At 43.2% G+C, this 21,774-nt stretch overlaps 1 protein-coding gene across 4 annotated transcripts in view; it reads right to left on the reverse strand.

Annotated features, from left to right (window-relative positions):
- The window catches only part of TRIO (trio Rho guanine nucleotide exchange factor), a 355,129-nt gene that overhangs the window by 186,086 nt on the left and 147,269 nt on the right, over positions 1-21,774 (reverse strand). For 3 of the 4 annotated variants that reach the window (XM_058564328.1, XM_058564327.1, XM_058564330.1), the window contains exons 7-9: positions 20,668-20,859; positions 12,992-13,123; positions 1,709-1,939 (exon numbers count right to left, since the gene is read on the reverse strand). In XM_058564328.1, coding sequence (XP_058420311.1) covers positions 1,709-1,939; positions 12,992-13,123; positions 20,668-20,859 — 555 coding nt within the window. Of the gene's footprint in view, positions 1-1,708; positions 1,940-12,991; positions 13,124-13,398; positions 15,630-20,667; positions 20,860-21,774 lie in introns of those variants that run through there. The other variant, XM_058564329.1, reaches the window with a different exon arrangement.

Raw genomic sequence — 21,774 nt, forward strand, 5'->3', positions numbered from 1 at the left:
TAATTATCATAATTATCTTCGTACATATAAAAATTAATGTTTGCTGTTTTCAGATTCAAGCGCATTAAGTACTTGGCGCCAAATCAGATGGCTAGACTCCTCGGCCTATTCCCAAAGGCCTCCTTTTGTCACGCCTCCCCCGACATAAAGAGCCCAGTGGCTCATTCTGATGTGACTGAGGGCCCCAAGGAGCCGTGAGAGCTGAGGGGAGAAAGAAGGGGGGGGGGGACCCTTGCTAATGCTTCAGATGCAAATTCAGCAAGTGTGTTGGTCCATGGAGGGGTGATGAATACTTGATCCAAGGACGGAGAGGAAGGCAGACAATTCTTTCATAATTATATTTAAACTATTCACATTTCACAGTTTGTGAAAGTTTTTGGACAATTAGGAAAAATGAATATCTATGCTTTCAACTTTACAACTCCAGTTCTCACAGTAGCTCCTAGACATTGACTCCTCCCTCTTCATTCCTTACTCTATATTCTTTTCCTGGCAATTATTTTCTTCGACTATAACAACATTATAAAGAAGCATGAATAACATCAAAATGATCATTCCTGAGGCCCTTTGTATGTGCAACCTTCAGAGAACTTGAAAACCCTATGTAGAATCAAAGCACAGTATGTAAAAATGAAAAATTATAGAATAATTAAAAGTATTGTGAACTCACCAGATTCATGTTACGTGAAGAATGATGGTCAATGACATATGGAGAATCTGTGTGTTCATCAGAACACAGCAGGACTCTCCACAACCTCAATCCATTCAGCAGAAAACCCACTTACCTTAGAGGACGCTTGGGGAGAGTGAAACCTGAGCTCTGACATGTCTGAACAATGCACCCAGCCTCTCAGACGCCCAGGGAGAAGAGAGTGGTTTTGTTCCAGACCCATCACTGCGGCTTCACGCCAACTCCCCTGGATGCCATGGGCTTCCTTGCAAACCCCAGAATTCCTCGTCCTGAGTTCACACCTCATTCACACCCTTGTTTTTCCCTCTATTTAAGGGCAAGGAAACCAATATTATCTTGTTTATCACTAAAGCCATATCATATTTTATATGCTCCCACAGCTTCAATCTTCAGAAGCCTGGTAGCAGGACAATCTTCCTTATTCCATAACAAGGAAATAACCAGAATGGGGACTGGGCTTACTCTTATTCTTGCAACAACAACAACAAAAGAGATGTCAACTGTTTAGAAATGAACAGTCACAAAAGCCCACTTTTCATTAATTAGACAAATATTTATTAAGCACCTACTCTGAACCACGGACTGCACTATCACGTGGGAAGAGAAGCATGATTAGCTTATTGCTTACGTAATCAGGGCAGATGAATCTTAAATTGTAACAACACCCTGGTATAAGCACCACCAGCACTGTTCTCACAAATGAGTATAACTGAGAATGACTTGCGTCAAGAACAAAGCTCAGCGTCTCCAGTTTAGACCCCGCATCATCTCGTGTGTTCTGCACCTAGGAGGCGGCGGCTGAGAGCAGCCTGAGCACGCGTACTCAGAGCCCTGTTTTCACTCTCGGTAAGGAAAGCAGCTCCGTGCGTGAATGAGTGTTTTTCTTCTCCCACCTCTCCCATCTGTATCTTCTGTGCGCTCCATCAGCACACACGTGCCCGGTGTGACGATGCACTCGCCTGAACTCTCAACCCAGCCCAGGCCGCTCTCTACGAGGAAGAGGCACGTGAAACTGACCTGCTGAACATCCTGCTGGAAAACGCACAGCTGCAGCCGCTGGTGGAGCCGGACCTTGCGGTGCTGCCAGATGTTTTCAAGCTGCCGCTGGTGGTGCAGCACCTCGTGGATGACGTCGAGGACGTGGTGCACGGCCTTGGAGTAGTTGGCAGAGGCCGTCAGGGAATCGGAGCTGCCGGGGGTCAGGGGCCGCTGCAGCTTGTCCAGGAGCGACTTCCCATCCTGGCTCACCTGCCGCAAAACAGACGAGGGGTTACAAACGAGTGAGCACTCGAGACTCGCAGCTTTGCCCAGGCTATGCAGATTCCATCCTCTGATGCACGTGCGCACACGCGCGCACAAACATGAGCCACAGTTTTAGGCAAACGCGTATTTTATAAAGAACAAAATAAAATTATAAAATTTAAAACAAATCCGTCAGCTATCCAATGACACCACAAAACCAAATGTGGTAAAACACTGAATTAAAAGAACATTCATCATCATAAAACACTGTGGTAGATGTTACTCTTAATGAATAAACATAGTATTTTGCCTTAAATGACGTAAGTCAGGCTCATATAAAAATGCATTGCTGGGATATCTGCAAATTAAAATTTAAAAGTAATAATTTTCTCTTGCAATACTATCTTAGAGAGAACGCAACAATCACAATGGAGCAAAATTTTAATGCTGAATCTTGAAACCTCAGTTAAAAACAAATCAATAATCTAGCACTAGGCAAGGAATATGTACTTAAACCTGACGTAGTTGGATGACAATTTTACTTCACACAAAAAATAGAAAATCAAAACATGCCACTTTAGTTGGTCCATTACCTTAAAAAATTAATTTCAATTAAAATGCCATAATTTTTTTAAATGAGATTTCAGTGCTATATTATGGCAGTTAACTCTCTGGAACATTCAGACTGACCAAAGAAATAAGCAAAGGTGAGGGTGGACTATGGAGGGAAAAGCACGATGTATGTTTCACATTTAAGTGATTCTTCAGACTTATGATTATACCAGATGTGGTAGAAAAAATATGACCCCATCAGACAATAAAAAGACATTGCTGGGGCCGGCTTGGTGGCGTAGTGGTTAACTTCACGTGCTCCGCTTTGGTGGCCTGGGGTTCGTGGGTTTGGATCCTGGATGCAGACCTATACACCGCTTATCAAGCCATGCTGTGGCAGGTGTCCCACATATAAAGTAGAGGAAGATGGGCATGGATGTTAGCCCAGGGCCAACCTTCCTCAGCAAAAAAGAGGAGGATTGGCAACAGATGTTAGCTCAGGGCTAATCTTCCTCACCAAAAAAAAAAAAGGGGGGGGGGACACTGTCACATAAAGTAACGTGGTTATGTGATTCAGGGATTTCTTAAGTCAGTCCTCTTAGCTATGATATTTCTGCTCAGATACTTCTGTGTCTGAAAAACCTCCTTGCGTTTCCACCGAAAGGAGGAGCAGACACACACAGAGTTGCCTTGTTAAGAGACACATACAGGGTTGAGAGGTGAGCCCTCAGGATAGAGAGAGGGGGAATGGTGCGTGGGACAGGACAACACGGGAACCTCTAACAACTGACAACTGGTGGCAAGTGAGAGGCCTGTGGAATTTTCTCAACTCTTCCTCTGATCCTCTCACAACCTTAGGCTGTGCTGGAATTTAACATGTTTGTTTTCCAATACCTGATTTTGAGACCCTTGTGGGAAGTGCTGACTATTCCTTATGAAGGCTATCAGCCTTCGTAGATTAAATTGATCTAACACATCAAGACAGCAAAACTGAAGCAGAAACAAGTCAAGCTGACATAACCAAAGAAAGCAGGGTGAGAAAGAACCAGTCGGACCCCTGCGTCAGTGTTAGGCCTGTGTAAAAAGAGACAAAGTGGAGACTCAAGTCTTCTACAGCAGGGCTCTCAGCTGCCCCCAGAAGTCACTGAAACCTGTGGGACATTTCTGACAATGACTGTAAGGAGGGGAGGCACAGTGACAGGCCGGGGGGAAGGGATGTACTGTGATGGACTCAGAGGCACGATATACCACATAATAAAGAATTGTCCTGCTTTTTGTCATTATCTGGGCTAGGCTCTATTTAACACATAAATACGAAGTTTTTTCTTTTTCTTTTTCTTTTTTGCCTATTCTTAACATCCACTGATTTTTCCAGGAATGCAATCACCATGTTAATCAAAGGAAGGCAGTGCGTGGTTTTCTTCAGAGTTTACAAGAGTTGCTCCCCATTTCAAAATATCAGCAAGATAACACCATTCTCCTATTTGAGTCACCAACATAACAAATGTCCAGTCTGCATTTGTAGTTGCTATATTCACAATGGTTTTAAATATATGGCCAGCATCTGAATATCTAATTTTTTTCTCTTCTATTCTACATGTAGTTAGGCATTTATAGACTGAAACACATTTTATCATAAATCATCTCTCTTCTGTCTCTAATTTATATTAAAGTATGTATGTAATTTACATATACGTACATATATAAATTTTAGTGAAGGTAGATGATTATCCACACATTTTATTTCAGCAGGCATCATAAAATTTTTGTTAAACGCGGGTATAGCATCTCTTAGGACTGAGAACCAGTGCTCACACATTTCACAGTGTACAGAACCTAGACAGAATTCTTTATAAACATTTCCTCTACATTTTACTCCTTATAATACACGAGTCAGGAAATGTACACCAGAGCACGTGCTTTTGTGAACATGTGTCAGAAGGATATAGATCAGAAGGTGTAGCAGAAACTAATAGGTGCCTCCCCAAAGTCCACTCGCCTTCCTTAACAGCCGACCCCCACAGTCAGGAACAGCAATACCCAGCTATAAAATTGCATTTCGCAGCCTCGCTTATAAATAGGAGTGGCCAATATACAGAAGCAAAAAATGTTAAATGGGGCTTCCAGGAAAGCTATGTTTAAGAAGCTGAATATGCTCACTCCCCCCTACCTTTCTCCTCTCTGCTGACAAGAATTTGGAGGAGATGGCTGGAGCTTCAGCAGCTATTGATGACCCTGAGGCAACCTTAAGGATGGCAGGCCACCTGCTACAAAAGTCAAAACAGACAGACAGAAGGATCCAGAGATCCTCTTACTAACAGAGCTATCACACCAGCCCTGGAATGCCAGCCTTGGGACTTCTTTTACACTGGCGGAAAGCAAATCTCTATCTTAAGCCATTGTTTTGGATCTTACACCACCAATACAAAATAACAAATGTGTTCCCAGCCCTCATCAAGTTTGCAAAGGCATGCACATGACACCATTAATATGCTACTATGGAAATGAGTAAGCAATCTGAGCAAGAATATTCCAATAAATCTTTCTTTCCTTGGGTGTCTTCACAACTGTTTATCGGAGCTCGAGAGCGGAAATCATCACTGGCTTTAGAACAACATGCTTGCTCATGGTGGCAGGGCGTGGGGAATGGCTGAGTACAAGAACACACAATTATTTTAATATAAGACAATGCACTGTGCAATGCTCTGCCTTCCAGGAATTCCTAAGCAGGGATTAAAGCATTTCTGTTAGTGCCACTGCTGGTACTGTCATTTAATGACAGAGACAGCAGCAGCAAAAGTGGCAGGAAAGATCCCAGGCAACAGAACACTCGTCGCACCCACCAAAACCGGACACCACGTGACTCCAAACTCATGTTCATATACAACATGTCCCCAATAAGTCTTTCAGGAATAATGCTATTTTATTTCAATGTAGCTTTCATAGATTTGTCAATTTAAAAGGTATTATTTGGGCCAGCCCTGGTGGCCTAGTGGTTAAGTTTGGCATGCTCTGATATGGCAGCCCAGGTCTGGTTCCCAGGTGCAGACCTACACCACTCGTCTGTCAGTGGCCACGCTGTGGGCAGCAGCTCACACACAAAAGGAGGAAGACTGGCAGCGGACGTTAGCTCAGGGCAAATCTTCCCCAGCAAAAACAAAACAAAACACACAAACAAAAGTATTGTTTAAGCACATAAAGGATATCATATATATTTCAGTAACTTTTAGCAAAATGTCTTTGTCTTTATAAGTACAGTAGTATTACATGGGAAAAATATGCTAGAATTTTATGAAGACTACTGTTCTATTGTATAGAGATGAAGATTTTTAAATGGTACAGAATAACTAGAAGAAAATTTATGAAAGAAAAGACTAAAAAAAGTATATAACAGGGGCCGGCCCGGTGGCGCAAGCGGTTAAGTGCGCGCGCTCCGCTGCGGCGGCCCGGGGTTCGCTGGTTCGGATCCCGGGCGCGCACCGACGCACTGCTTGGTGGGCCATGCTGTGGCGGCGTCCCATATAAAGTGGAGGAAGATGGGCACCGATGTTAGCCCAGGGCCGTCTTCCTCAGCAAAAAAAAAAAAAAAAAAAAAAAAAAAAAAGAGGAGGATTGGCGGATGTTAGCTCAGGGCTGATCTCACAAAAAAAAAAAAAAAAAAAAGTATATAACAGACAAAATACTCATATATAAATTAAGTACTAAAACAACTAACATATGTTTATGGCATGTATTGCAGTTCTGGATTTCTTAACTACAAAACCAGGCAAATTAATTTACTTAAGTCATATGTTTTGTCTTAAGAAGTGTTCGTAGCTTTCAGGCAGTCAAACCCTGTCCTCTGAAGGGACAGTAGTTGCAGAAAAGAAAAATCAACCTTTATTATCAAAAAGCAGGACTTCTGTAATTTTTGAACAGATCAAATTAGCTTTTTTTTCAGGTTCTGCTTTGTTTTTCTTGGAATACAGTGCTCAGGGAGTTGAAGGGCAGCAAAGGTCACATTTTACAAAGATTAACATTTTATAAATAAATATATGAACTAATATGCTCTAATATCTAAATGAGTTAGGAAACACACAGTGTTAACTAAAGCCAAAAAAAGTGATTAACGTTTACAAGTTTACCATATCAAAGGTATGTCTGTTTCTAATATTTAAGAGGAAACTTAACTGTTTAAAATCTCGAACAATGGTTTGGTTCTTGAATATTTACTTTTAATCCAAACTGCACATAAGATTTGTAACATGGATTCCTGTACGCTATCCTAGAAAACGTTCCACCAGCCCTCACAGAGACTGTGTATTCTTCTTTCTTGTATTTGGATCTCTGCATTTCCCATGAAATCAGATTGGAGCTAAGAGTCTCTAACAGGAATAATCTTCACATGCACAAAGTAAGAATGTTGCTCTGATCTAAGGAAAGATAACAGTACTCGGAGATTACGACAAAAGGTTGCAAAGACCACCACCCAAAGACCAAACATGACCTATGACACGGCAATTAGGTCCAAATGTGGTACCGTAGACCTAAAAGTGCTAGGAAATGTTATTCCCAAAATAAGCAAAATACACAAAACACATCAAGGCATGGTTAGAAATGACTACACTTACTTAGCATGTCGTAAAGAAACGGCAGTCTTTCTTCAAAATTTCTATGAAATGAACTAACTGCACAATTTGCATAAACTCAAACCAACATTCTCTGTTTGGATCCTTTTGCAGGGCTTGGCTCGCCAGAGCCGCAGAGTACAAACCCCCACCCCAAGCCTGGGATATGGCTTCACAGCCACCACTACCCTCTCCAGCTCTTGCTGAAATGATTCTCAAATCAAGGTTCTAATAATTTCAAGGTTCAAATCTAATAAAGCAGGAAAGAGTGACGAAGGGTCAGCACATGAGGACCCAGCTTATTCTGTAGCTGCAGTTGACACTCCTCAGCTCGACGGGCAAACACATCATCCTTGAGTCAGGAGGTGAAACCTGTCTTAAGATGGCTGCACTAAGAGGCTCCCACCAACAACACAGGCCAATGACCTGAAAGGTCCCATACTGGCAGCGGTGTGTTCCATGCCCAGGGAGGCCACTCAACAGAGAGAAGGCAATCCTTGCCTTCAGAATTTTTGGCTCCCCTCCAAGATGGTTTTCTCTGGGCAAAGCTGTTAGGATGGACCTCTAAATGATGATTTCTATTTCCTTCGGTTATTAGGTTTCTTATTCAAAACCAGATCAATCTGACCATGTTTGACTCTCTGATACCTCTATGTGGGATCATCAGAACGGAAAGACCAAAACAGGAAACTGCCGGCCCAGCCCAGTTAGTTAAGTCAGATGTATGCACACAACACGCACATTCTGTACGTTCCAGGGTTTGACTTCTTTTGTTCCTATAATTCAAGCCCTTACAGGGCCTCGATTTTGGATAAGGAGAGAGACTGTTGTACAGTCTGTTGGCTCTGATGCTGTGCCAAACGTTAACTACAGCACCCTGCCTATCTAGAGCGATGCTGCAATACTTAATGAGGCTCTGAAACCACCGCTTTATAGAAGTTACTCTACAGCAAGGTAGCTGAACTCCACACACATCACAGACAGATGACTGTAGTAAGTTTACTATCGAGGTGAGTCATTTTACTGTTTTTTTTCCTTGCATGCTAATAACACTAATCATGCCATCACCCGCGTATGCAGTGCCTCAAAAAAAGAAGTTCAACCCACTTCACAGGCAGCAAATCAGTCATTTCCAAAAGGCCCTGCAGAAGAGTGCAGTAAGTCAGCACAGTTGTTAAACTGAGAAACAGATGCAGAAACTAAACCCTGAAGCCACAGGGATTGGGTGCGGCATTTCACCTTTCTCCTGCCCTAAGAATTGCCACCCACAGCTGCGATGGCAAGTACCTCCAGCAGGCGCGTGGACACTCACCACACAATCTCACCTCACCATTCAAATACTCAGTGTTCAGGTTCACAGGATGGCACGGGCACACTGAGATAACAATCATTTATATGAATTTAGTTCGTTGAGAAAGCAGTTGATGAGTTTGCTTGCTTAAAATAAAATGTTAAAAATGACTACTCTACAGGCTGTTTCTAAAACTGCAGCTTATCTCCTAGTTTACATGGCTTCACTCGCCTATGATCCGCTACATCAGACAACAGCAGCCCCACTCCTGGGAAGCTGAAGCAAGCCAGTGTTTATGAGGCACGGGTATGCTCCTGTTGCTAAAACACAAACGGGAGCAACACGGGACAAGTCTAATTAAATACAGAGAAGCAGGTGTTTGTGTCCTGGAAAAAAATGCCGGGAAGGTTTCCCACTGCAAACCTGTGTCATCAGAGACTAGAAACTGTAGACCCTATTTAAAGAAAAAAATGGTGGAAGGAAGGAAGGAGGGTGGGAGGGAAGGAGGGTGGGAGGGAAGGAAGATAAAAGGAAAAGGAAAAGGAAGAGAAAGCCCTACATATAAATATTCCTATCCCTACATAACCCTGTATCCATAGCAGGGCTCGATAAATTTCCGTGGGATGACTGCCTCCTGGGCAGACCCACGACTCTTCAGAACAGGGTAGGAATGTCTCTCAGTGTGTGGTCTGAGAAGCATCGCATCAGAGTCCCTGGATCACTAGAGAAACCTACTAAAAATGGAGATTCACTGGGGTGCGGGGGGTATGAGAAGCCAAACTTTTAACCAGCACACTCAAGTGAGAAAATCACTGATTTAGGAAAAGAAAAATCACTTAAAAAACAAGAGCAGTCCTTCCCTTCCTGTCTTCCCCTCCCCTCCTGGCGTGGAGAAAATGGTGCCCAGGGTCTGAGGCAGTGAGGGGTGGAGGTGCCAGCACAGGGGTCCCGTGCCAGGCTTTCTAAGGAAGTGGGCTGTGGGGGTGAGGGCTCAGAGAGGATGGCTGCGAGATTGAGAAGACTGAGCCAATAGACTAACTGAACAAATAAGTTAATATACTAAAGATAAAGGGAGCCACGTTTTTTGCTGTCCGAGAAGGGATTTATATAGAAAAAGAAAGGCTGGAAAGAACCCTGAGGATTGGATTAGAAATGGAAGTACCAGTGTGGTACTTAAAATATGCTTAAAATGGGGTTTAAATAGAGATAGACACAGATAGATACAGCAACAGCTGCAGATGTATGCATATATGTGATGGACGGATGGGTACACACCACATACACGTGTTTCCTGACTCTGTCTGCTCAGGGGACCTAGAAGCATTGATACCCCACAAGCAAACAAGCACTCTTGAGCACCCAGATCTTAGTTTCTAAATACCACACAACACTACAAGGAACCAGAACCTCTTGGTGAGATGGCTGATCTCAGGAGAGAGGCAGGGAAAGCACAAGATGAGCCCGGGAACTACTTGCTCTGCTAGAAAGTAATGCACAAATAATGATAAGGACATATGTAAAAAAACACAGAAAGGGGCTCCTGCTGGCAAATGTGGATGATTTAAGCATCAAAATGGAGTATTAGACTATAACCCATTGAGTATAATAAGATTTTGTAAATTCACACCGACATAACAAATACATCAGGAAGAAAGGAAATAAAGCTCTTCCTTATAGCACAAGATCACCTAATAAATATAGAAGGAATAATAGAAATAAGTGCCCACCATCAGACAGCCACCATAGCAGCTGATATGGGCAGGAATTGCCAGTGGATGCTGAGGCTGTGAGAAGAAGTCTGCTGAGGAACAAACATTGCATTACATCATTGTATCTCCTCATGAAACGCTCATCAAAGACAAATTTTTAAAGGGTGACTTTACATTGGAGAAATCTAGTATACACCAAGTGGTCAAGGCTAACATCACCAGTGGTGGGAGGGGTCAGCATCCTGTACCCCTGCTGTGACACGGGGGTGGGGTGGGGGTGGGGCAGTGGGGGGTGGGGGACAGTCAGCACATGAGGAAAACTGGATGGGCCTGGAGGTTGAGGGTCATCCTACAGCATGAAAGGTCTGTACTCTCTGAGACTGTCAAAGACATGAGGCAGAGAAAGACTACAGAATGTTCCACTGTGAAGGAGACCAATGTGATGTGTCCACTACATGTAATGCACGCTGCTGGACAGCGTCCTGGACCAGAAAAGAGAAAGGCATGTAGTTGGAACGGTGGGAAATACGAACGGGTCTGTGGGTAGGATGGTTATGTTGTATTGATGTTGACGTGATGACTGGAGAGAGAGGTAAGGGGAGAGAGCAGAGCAAATGTTGCCAATGTTAAAAAGTGGCAATCCGGGTCAAGGGAATGTGGGAGCTCTCTGTTCTGTTCTAACACTTTTCTGTAGCCTGAAACTACTTCAAAATTTAAATAATTTAAAAGGCAAAAATAAATTCATTCTGTTCGGCTGAAAAGTCTCTTCTGTTCATCCAGCTCAAACTACTGTCTCCTTGAATTTACAGCTCACTTGCAAAGATGTTCTTAGGCTAAAAATTGTGGTTTAAGACCTCAGCCTGGGAAGCTGTTTTCTTGCTATAAAATTATTTTCTAATTTACAATCTAATGAAACCTCACCATAGGTAAAAATAAGTTCCCATGTCAAGATGCCCCATTTTTATAGAACGTATTGGCAACAGTGACAGAATTCTGTATTTTGCTAGAAGTGCCAAGGGCGACAGGCAGACTGACTGGCCGGCTGGGCTGGAGGATGACACTGCTCAGGTCAGGTTGATTCTGAGGTAAGTTCTGTAGGCAAAGACTGCTGCCCAGCTCCTGCTAATCAACCTGTGATCGGCAATCCACTCCCCCAGTGGTCTGGAACATACTACGGCAATCGCAAAGCAGGTCCTGAGAAAATCAGGAATAAGCAGATGAGTGAAGGCCTAGTTACACCACGGATAACAGGGTCATTCACTTTCTATATTACAGGTCGAAATCAGACAATGCATAGAGACAGTACACTAGGGGAAAGAACTTAACGCTCTTTGGAACCCACGTAATCCTCATGAATCAATGTGATAAAAAATTACAGATCTGTTCAATTTTCACTTTTACTATAAAAAAGGCTATCACTTATTCATACAGTTCCTAATAAACTAGATGGCCAAATTAGCTAATAAACACTGGATGCAAAAGTAAGAAGCATAATACAGAGCTGATTGTTTTTTAATTCCATGGACAACATAAAATAGGGCTAAAAAAAGGATCTTACTAGGCAAAAAGGTGGCTAGAGAAACAAACATGCAGATAACTTGCATGGGAAGAAGGTTTAACCACATTCTGAAACAAACATCGAAGCGCATCACACGTCCATTTAATTCCCCCATGGACACTAAGGGGTCAGGAGATCTGGTCCGAGCACATGAAAAGGACAGCTGTCTGATGCAGCAGGAAGGGCCAGACTGAGAAGCAAACAGCCAATTCGTCCCCACGACTTTGACAAGTGTGGATGTGGTCCACATCAAGGAAGATCTGAATTTAAAAGTTTACTGAACATCTACTCTGTGTCCAGCTCTCTGCTAGGTGCTCGGAAACGTTTTCTGACTGAAGTCTCACAGTAATCTTTCGCATTAGCGTATACTAGTATAGACACTCACTGCTCAAGGAGAATGGAGGAAACCTTAACCGAAAGCAAGCACACACAGAATTCCTACTCACTTCCTGCTCACCTCCAGGAACTTCACCACTATCACACAGGCAGACTGGTGAGAAGGGCCAGATGACCAAGACGTGGACAAGGGTGACACACCTCGATCCATCTGTAGTTGTCACTGTCACTGCGTCTAGCACGTGACACGACACGGAGGCAGCGGAGTGGTGGCTGAGAACATGGAGCCGGCTAGTGTGGGTCCACATCCCCGCTCCACCTTCTACAGCTGTTGACCTGGCACAAGTCACTTCACCTCTGTGCCTCGGTCTTCTCATTTGTAACAGCGGGGCTAATAACAGTACCTGTCCCAGAGTTGGGGGCATCACGTAAGTGACTGCATAAAGCCCTTATAACAAAGCCTGGCACGGAAGAAGGTGGCAGAAAATAAACAGGGATACATTAGATAAATAACTTACCCTAAAATAATAAAAACGCCACCCTTCGACTTCTAAAACAGCAAATAGCTTTACATACTTGAGAAAAGAGTGTACTTTGGAATCCAGAACATGAGGCTGCATCAGGTCTCCCTCGTTTCTAAAAAGTTTCATTCAGGAAGATTAAATTGAGTTTGACTAGACTGAATGGCATGCAAAATACGTATTTCCTAAATACATGTAGACAAGATCGGAATTTCATTTGTTTTAGCAGATGAAAATGTAAGTACTCTAAAAGAAATCCACAAAAGTCACAGGGCGACGAAGAGTCTGCCCGCTGCCCACCATCCTGTTTGACTTACCAGCCCTCCCCACCCCCACTGGAGGTCAAAAGTTACAATAAAACTGCAGTTTAATTAGAAATCTATAAGCTTTTTCTAGGCTAACAAAACTTCGATTTTTTTCAGCTTTCAGTGCTATGACACAAAAATAATGTTGCTCTGGCACTGAAGTAGCACTGACCACTCACCTCAGAGTAAGCCAGCGTGATGTGCTCATAGATTCCCTGGTGGTGATGAATGGCGTCCTCCAGATCCTGCAGCTCTGAGGGAAGGTCCACCTCACCACAGGCTTTGCACCATGAATCCACGTTGCTCATATACTTGGAAGGTTAAAAACAAAAAAAGATTATGTCTATCAATGACAATTTATGAGACATGGCTATTTTTAACGCAGTTTTGAAGTAAGTACAGTTGAGAAAGATTCTAAGAAAATAGCATGGTTGAATCTCCATCTCAAACGGCATTGAGTTCTCAAACTGGATTCCTGGACTCCGCCCACCCACCCCCCAGCTTAGGTCCTGGTAGCACTGGGACCCGGGAACCTGCTTGAAATGACGGCCTCAGGTGACTCTGCAGCCCACGTCTGGGAGCGCACCTGGGGCACCTCTGCCCTGCAATATCTGTTTTGGGCATCCTGGTCAATTTTCCCATTCCATGTTTGAATCCACGTTTCCAACTGCCCTGCGCGGCCAGCCACGGAGGACACAGAAGCCCCGTCCACCTGCCCCTCAGCCTCAGGTCAACAGCAGGATGCAGCTCCTCCCAGAGCTGTAGTCCACTCTTCCCAGTTTCCTCTTACGTTAAAATGCTAATGGAAGACATCCAAAATCATTTACCTAACATTAGGAAGAGCAGCTGGCCCATTTTGCTACCTTTTCAAAAGCAAATACACACTGGAATTAAAAGGAGACCAAGTGCCGGTGGCCTAGACTCCTCAGCTGTGCCCACTGAGTCAAAGACAGGCTGAGGGAGGGAGTGGAATCCGCTGCAGGCTGCAGTCCCAGTCTGCTGCTGCCAATCCAATCTCTCCGCAATTTTCTCCACTGCCACCCCCACATCACCAGGCTTCATCAATAGCTGAGAAATCACTGCCAAATTTCCTGGGGAGATCCTATTAGCATCCATCACGGTTAAGTGTCAAAGGCAAGCAGCAGAAGGGCCAATTAAAGATGCTAATTCAATTAAGCCAAACAGACATCGACACATTTCCCTGGGTTTCACCTCTTTTACTCCAGTTCCTTGTAGTCTTTCTACTTACCGGGGAAGGCAGAGGGTGACTTTGAAATGGGACAGCCAGGGGGTTGGCCTGGTGGCCAAGTGATTAAGTGAGCGCGCTCCGCTTTGGCGGCCCGGGGTTCGAAGGTTCGGAGTCCGGGCACGGACCGACGCACACAGACCGATGCACCGCTTGTCAAGCCACGCTGTGGCGGTGTCCCATATAAAGTAGAGGAAGATGGGCACGGATGTTAGCCCAGGACCAATCTTCCTCAACGAAAAAGAGGAGGATTGGCAACAGATGTTAGCTCAGGGCTGATCTTCCTCACAAAAAAATAAATAAGTAAAATAAAGTAAAATGGGGTAACTGACCTGCCAGACAGTAAACGTGCTATGATGCTCTTAAAATATATATGAGAATAACCTTCCAGGTACTTACGACATTTTTAGGAACTTAAAATAGATAAATCACGCAAGGTAATAATTGTTTATAAAAATCCCTCTATTATTAATGTATTGGCTCTGAAAAATATCTGTATGCAAACCTTAGGGCTTGAAACCAATTCCTATGGCCTTCAGCGTCATCTGATAGTGTGTGGTTTCCGAAGGCTTCAAACATGACTTAACCACTGCAAGCACAGGGGACTATTCTCATTACCCTCTCCTATGGTGCCTTCCCAATACCATCATCCAGGCAACAAAAGTGGTAATAAAATTACTCTACACTTCTCCCCCTTTGCATATATTCATGTCTGATGACTCAGGCATATTTCTAAGTATTTCTTGGGTGGAGTGTTCTATAAAGGTCAATTAGGTCAGGCTGGGGGATTCTAAGTATTCTTGATCTCTATTTCACTCTATCTTCTTATTGCATTTCACACCAGTTATTAAATTATTGTAAACTTTTTTCCAATATGAATTGACTGAGGTTAACCATCATCATTAATAAATCATCAAGTCAAGCCAGCAGTTAATTGCTCCTGTACACTGGCCACTACAAAAGGCCCAAAACAAAGCACAGTTACAACATATTCTTAAGAGGCTAAACTGCTTCTGATATAACAAGGTGAAAACAAGTTTTAGTTATTTAATACTTCACAAAAAGCAGAAGTGTCAGACTAATATATCACTGTGTCAAAATGACTATTAAAATATATTTAACTCTAATTTCTGAAGCAATCAGTAAAGAGAAGCATTCGAGAAGTTTTATATCCGCCTGTAAGAAAAGTAACTTATAATTTCTTAAAGTATCCTGAGAGGGTACTGATTACTCTTACCTGAAAATATGTAGCCAGGTTCTAAATACATAGGGAAGGATCGCTAGCCATGTGGAAATCTTGTGGAGAAAGGATTCTGCACTTCTAAATTCACTGGGTTAAAATATCCCAAGGATAGAAATAAACCTGGCCTTGGTTTTACAGGGACTTTCGCAAGCATAATTTTTGTCTTTTATTTATGAGACAAGGGCAAACTCTAGGCTCTGAACGCTTTCTGAAAGGCTGAACACCCAAAGGATCTGAACCCAATGCCATCACTGCAGCAATCCCCATTCAGAGAGCCAAGGAAGAGAATGTTAACAGTAGTCCACAAAGAAAAAGCGTCCTGGGGTCAAGTTTGGTGTCAAAGTTCAACAAATACCTACAGAATAGAACTTCTTAGAGCTTTTTAATATGATAATGTGCACTGTGATTATGGGGGTTGGGGGGGGGGCTCTGCTATGTCTGTTTAAAAATTTCTCTGACCACTCCACTACATTCCACGCCCCCTACACACACCTATTACTGGCTTGAAAAATAAAGTTTGGGATTGTAACACTAGGGGAACGTCTAGCACAGAGCCTGACACTTCATAAACGATGAGGACAGACGGTGGCGACTGTACTGTAGCAAGAGCAGAGTAGCCAGTTCAGTCTCTGATGCTTTCAGTGTTCAGTGGAACAAAATACGTGAACACACAGTATCTGGCTAGACTGGGGGCAAAGACAGGAGAGGGCTAGAGAATTAATGAATTCAAATCAGGAGCTGGTTTCAGAAATGAGGATTCTGATGCTCAGCAGAATGGTGACTTTTTTAAAGCGTTGCTGAAGATAAGATGAAAGGAGTCTGGGTCAGCCGGTTTGCAAAATTGAGGCAAGCAGATGAGGGAAGAGTGACTAATACATAAGTTTTAAAAGGAAAGCTTGAATAATTAATTAGCAGATTTATTTTCATAAGCATTTATTCTACTACTCTCCATCCGCTTCGAGTGGGGGCTTCCAATGTGGGAGCAGCTCAGCTCTCTGGCCTGTTCCGCCTCTCACCCGCCCAGAGCTGGGATCCTCGCAGTGAGGACTTTCACTCCCACTCATTTCTCACCCCACAACCTGGTGAAGGAGCTGAGCCGACTAGGAGACAACCGGACAGAAACTTCCTAGAATACGAACTTTTAAAATATTTAGAGAGCTTTTCTCTTCTTTGGAAAAATTAAGACTGGTTGAAAAACTATTTATGTATACGAATGCAAATTTCAGAGTTCTTTTCTTTCTAATTTCCTCGTTTTCTCTTTTCATTTCTAGAAAATATTACCCTGCTTTTCATTTCATCATTCTACTCCTTGAATCTTAACCAACACGTTCCCTATCCTGGTTCCTCTAAGGGAGATGGCTCTCATCTCCACCCAGGGAAGTCACAGGAGGATGAAGCACTTCTACTTGTGAATCCAGCTCTGAGGCTCCAACAGAGTAACCTGGAGAAGACAGGTTCCGTTTGAACCAAAATACGCCAATGATCACTCCAAGTACCTTAAATCTGTTTCATTAACACTTTTTTCTTTTATATATATATATTTTTTATTCCAATTCCTTTCTATTCCATGAGAACCATGTTGTTTTACTACAAGCCAAGAATTAGGCCTATACTTTTAATAAAGAGAAATAACATTAAAATGGGCGCAATTCCAAGTGTACTATTTGCTATAGAAATTCAAAAGGGAATACTGAAGCAGTATGCTTATTATTTTCCTCTGAATTTCAACCCAGACTTAGGATAAAATTATCCAGATGATAACTAGGATAAGTCACGTTTATAGTAAATGTTACTTCTAAAATTTTTTATGGAAGGTGAAATTTTATAAGAATATTAATGTAATCACTTTGCTTGTGAAAATGTTCTATTATGTCAGGAACTAAAAGGCTTTCTCATAGACCTCAATAAAAGTCCCAGCTTCGGGAACATGGGCAAATCACTCTCCAAACAGAATATTAGGACAATAATACCAGTAGCCCCATTTACTTCACTGGCCTGACTGAAAGATGAAATGAGATTTCGTGTTCAAGACCTTTGTAAATTTTAAAGAACTATACAAACATGAGTTGTTACTTTATTTTTGGCTATCATCAAATTATAGAGGCCCTTAAAGTGATAGATAAAATAAGGTGATCAGATTTCTGGTTCACTTTGAAGGTAAACTTCCATCAGCACTAAGAGAACTTTCTGCAGTGACGGATGTGCATCCGTGCTGTCTAACACAGGAGCCACTAGCCCCATGGCCCTACTGAGCATCTGAAATGTGGATACTGTGACTAATGAAGTGCATTTTAATTTAATTCTATATTTAAATTATTTTATTACTACATTTTACTTAACTTGAAGGAACTTCAACAGCCACGTGTGGTGACTGGCTACCATATTGGACAGTGCAGCGCTAGATCATTTTTTTTTTAACAGAAAAAGAAAGATTTTGAGGTATAGTAAAATTAAATCACTTTAATTATTTAGATTTATGTTTACAAAACCCTAAGCAAATACCAACACAAGAACCCCCACAAAGACAAAGGAGTGAGGCTGGGCAGCTCAGTGCACACATCTCCCTGGCTGGGAGCTGTCATCCTTATGAGGAAGGCTGCTTCCTTTGCTAAGCAACATTAACCATGGGGTCACATATTTGAGCTCTAGGTCCCCTTAGTCAGATTTAAATTCTTAATAAAAACTCTGGATGGGGTTCAAAGAGGTGGCTATGATGGAAACCTAACTTATGTGTCCAAGTTTCTGGTCTTTTCCCTAGTGAGCTTATGAAAACAGCCTAAGCATAACTGGAAGGCAAAGCTTTTAAAAAGAGGGAATGAACTTGACCTATTCCTGTGACTGCTCACCTGGGAAGATGAAAACTACTTTAATAGATATGATCTCCTTATATGCAGCAGAATTTCAAGGATCTTACTTTTATTCAGTGAAGGGGAAGATACACAATACGTTTTTACTTGAGGGTAAGGAGACACTTTCTGAAGACGTCCCAGTGTCCTGTCTACACATTTCAGTTGTCTGGGTGCAGGCCTCACTGCCTCCGTCAAGGTCCATCAGGGATGCTGGGCCCCTTCTTCACCAGGCCACTCTGTCCCTAAGCTCGTATTTGGCTTCCTCTTTGTCCACTTGATATGCACAGAGGCCTCAAGCATTGTTATTGTTTATGCAAGATCCCCAGAAATTCTGTTCAATAACATGTTCATCATTTAGTTTTCTTCAAATCTATAAATTACAGCCATTCATTTTATCCAAATAAAAACACCCCAGGCTCTTTCAACTTTGCTGCAAGTTCGAAATGTTTGATGATAAAAAAAATTGTGGGAAAAAAATGCCCCACTGCATCCACACTTCTAGATTATTTTCAGGCGGGTGAGAGCAGCAATTAATCTTCTGGGTTTATTTACAATTCTAAATCCCACCATGTTTATGAAAGATGTATTATTATGCTTCAGACTATCTGACATTCACCTATGTAGCTTGTCCTGTTCCAAATTTATTCATATCATATTGACGTATCTTTCTGGGGGCCCACTTCCAATTTACATACCTCTCAGTTCCAGGGGGCTGCTGCACCCTATACTATGTTACCATTCCAGCTGACACATGTGCGGGACCACACAGCTCACCTTCCCACTCACAATAATGTTCAGTGAACAATACACCACTACCTTGGACAATGATTGGGACCAGACGTAGCCAAAGTCCTGTAGACAGTGCTGTTTTATGCTGAAGGAGGTTCCTATTACTTTAAAAAAACCTGTTTTTGTGTGTGAGTTTTTATTTATCCTTTATCACAAAACTAGTTAAACGCATAAAGTTAGTAAGCAGAAAAATCTTAGTAATGAAACCTGCAAGTCCCTACTCACAGCTTTTCCACAAGGCTATTAAGATTTTTTCCTCTTCACATTCCATTCTGTTTCCTCTCTTGCTTCATACCTTAAAGGTTTCTAGAGTGGAGATCACTACTAATTAGTGTCTTGTGCAACATTCTAGCTGCCCTGCAGAAATCCCAGGCAAGCTGGAGCCTCGATCTTACCTTCACTGACTTCACTCCTCAACAGAGACTGTTTCTAGATTAAAGAGATACTATTTCCTTCTTAGAAGCATCAGTGCAAATCCTTATGAATGTAGTTTTTTCCCTCAAAAGTTATCCCTGAGAAAGCTATATCAATAATTTTCCTTTAAAATAAGGCAACCATTTGCCCCATGGCTAAAAGTTGCTGTGCTCTTTCCCCACATCCTGAAAAGGTATTTCACTGCCCAGCACACCTTCCACTCCTAAAAGTCTGAGTCACGAGCAAATCCCTCTCCTCCCGCCACACTCAGAGTGTGTTTGTTTAAGCAAGTTGGCCCGAGGTGAGGACTGCGGAGGTGTGGGGAGTGTGACGGCATACATCACAGATTACCTCTTAAATAAGGTATTTTGATCAACGATCAGCAAATGAAGCCAATGTGAAGGCAGAATCCATCCAAATAACTTAATCACTGCGAAACACGCTGTCAGCTGCCTACCCAAAACCCACTTTTCCACCCCAGCCCTTGCCGGCAGAGCCTGCCTACCCAGGGAGGCTGGACCCCCGCTTCCCACTCCCCCTGCAGCCAGGGCACGGGCGTGCACCCGACTCCTGGCCAACGGGAACTGAGGAGAAGCGTCTGGGGTGGAGGGACCTTCCGAAAAGAAGGTTTCCATGATGCGAGTGATGGGCAGACACCGCCACGGCTGCCTACACTGGACACTCTGGTGGTGGGGCTGCTGCTGGGAGCTGCGGCATACGTCTTGTGGCCGTGAGGAGAGGGCCGGCCGCCCGAGGAGCAGACCTCAGCCCTGACATCACTGTACCGCTAGAATCCCCTTTACTACGCAACTTCTTGTTTTGTGAGAAAAACAAGCCCCTGATGGTTTGAACCTGATAACCAGGCATTCTATTACTTGCTGCCAGAGCATCCTAATTAGAATATCAAAGTGATAATAATGAGGAGGAAGAGGAGGAGGAGGAGGGAGAAGAGGGGAAACAGAACAGCAGTTACCACTTATTAGTACTTACTGTATACCAGGCACTGTGCACCGCCTCTAAGAGAAATCATCTCATTTACACGATAACACACTCCTCTCAAGTAGATACTTTTATTTCCACTTTACAAATGAAAAAACTAAGGAACAGAGAGGTGAAATAACTTGCCTAAGGCTGCACAGCAAGGGGTAAGAGAGCTGGGTCTCAACTCACAGCTGACTGACCTCAGAGGTCACGTTCTTAAATCCACTAAGTGCCACACGACCATTCCCCAAGGACTTGGCCGCAGGTGTGGAGGACATTACAGGAGGCAGTGTTCCACTCACCACCTCATGGGCAGGGGGCCCAGGCACTGACCTTTTCAGCCTTCTGGTGGAAAATGGAGGACATGTCCAGCAAGGTGCTCCGCTCGTCCAGGGCCGCTGCAAACGCCTTCCACTCCTGCTCCAGCTGATTCGCAATCTGCTTGATCTGCTGAGAGGCGTAGTGGCCAGACTCGACCAGGCGATTGGCCACCGACATGATGCGGTTGATGTTCACATACACGTTCTGCAGAAGGGGCAGAGAGAGCGGGCTCGTGAGGGACAGGAAACCAGAGACTGCTTTCTAAGAAACCCAGACAGCGCTTTCTGAAACATGGCCTACTAACTTCACAGTTATCATACTCTTAACAGCAGAATCACCTGGTGCATAAGAGTATAATATTGCTATTTGGATTTCTGTAAACTCTAAGCATTGGTTCCAATTCTATTTTTAAAACTGCAAAATTACAAATCAACTGGCTGAAAGGCATATTGTTAGGCACAAAGCAATCAAATACACAAGTGGGTGCACACAAATGTACTATTACTCACTTCTTGGCTTCAAACCCTGACAAGGGTCCAGATGGCGAGCCCACTGACAAGCAGTCACCCAGAACTGAAGGAACCCAACGTTTCAATTTTTAACTAGAACCCAGAAACTACAAAGTATGTACTTAGCAACCAAAGGCTATTTGTGTGAAAACAAGCTCTCCTTTCTACATGAGCCCAAGTCATCTTTCTGGTGCCAATAGAAAATCTTCCGTAAATGGATCCACTTTCTCCAAGGAATATGAATTGGGGTAGAAATACAACAATGCTGTGTTCAAATTTTAAAGCAGGCTATTCTACTCTTTTGAGTCCACCAGTTTACTGCAAAAATAAGGATGTCAGGCTTTAAAAAGACCCTACTTTTTTTGCGAAACAAGTTCTTGCTACGGTAGTTCCCTGTGCACCTTTGATCTCCTTTAAGGTTCCTATGACAGCAAAGACCAGGGTGGAGAATGCACACCTTCAACCATCCCGGGCTGCCGTTCTTCATCTATTTATTATTTTTGTGACGCATCACGACACTGGCCCTCTCGATGGGTCCCTCACAATCACACGAAATACAGGACAGACACGTCTCTGGCTCCTCCCAATCTTGCCCCTAAATCTAACTGCC

The sequence above is a fragment of the Diceros bicornis genome, chromosome 20 (assembly GCF_020826845.1).
Source record: "Diceros bicornis minor isolate mBicDic1 chromosome 20, mDicBic1.mat.cur, whole genome shotgun sequence".
Taxonomy (NCBI): Eukaryota; Metazoa; Chordata; class Mammalia; order Perissodactyla; family Rhinocerotidae; genus Diceros; species Diceros bicornis.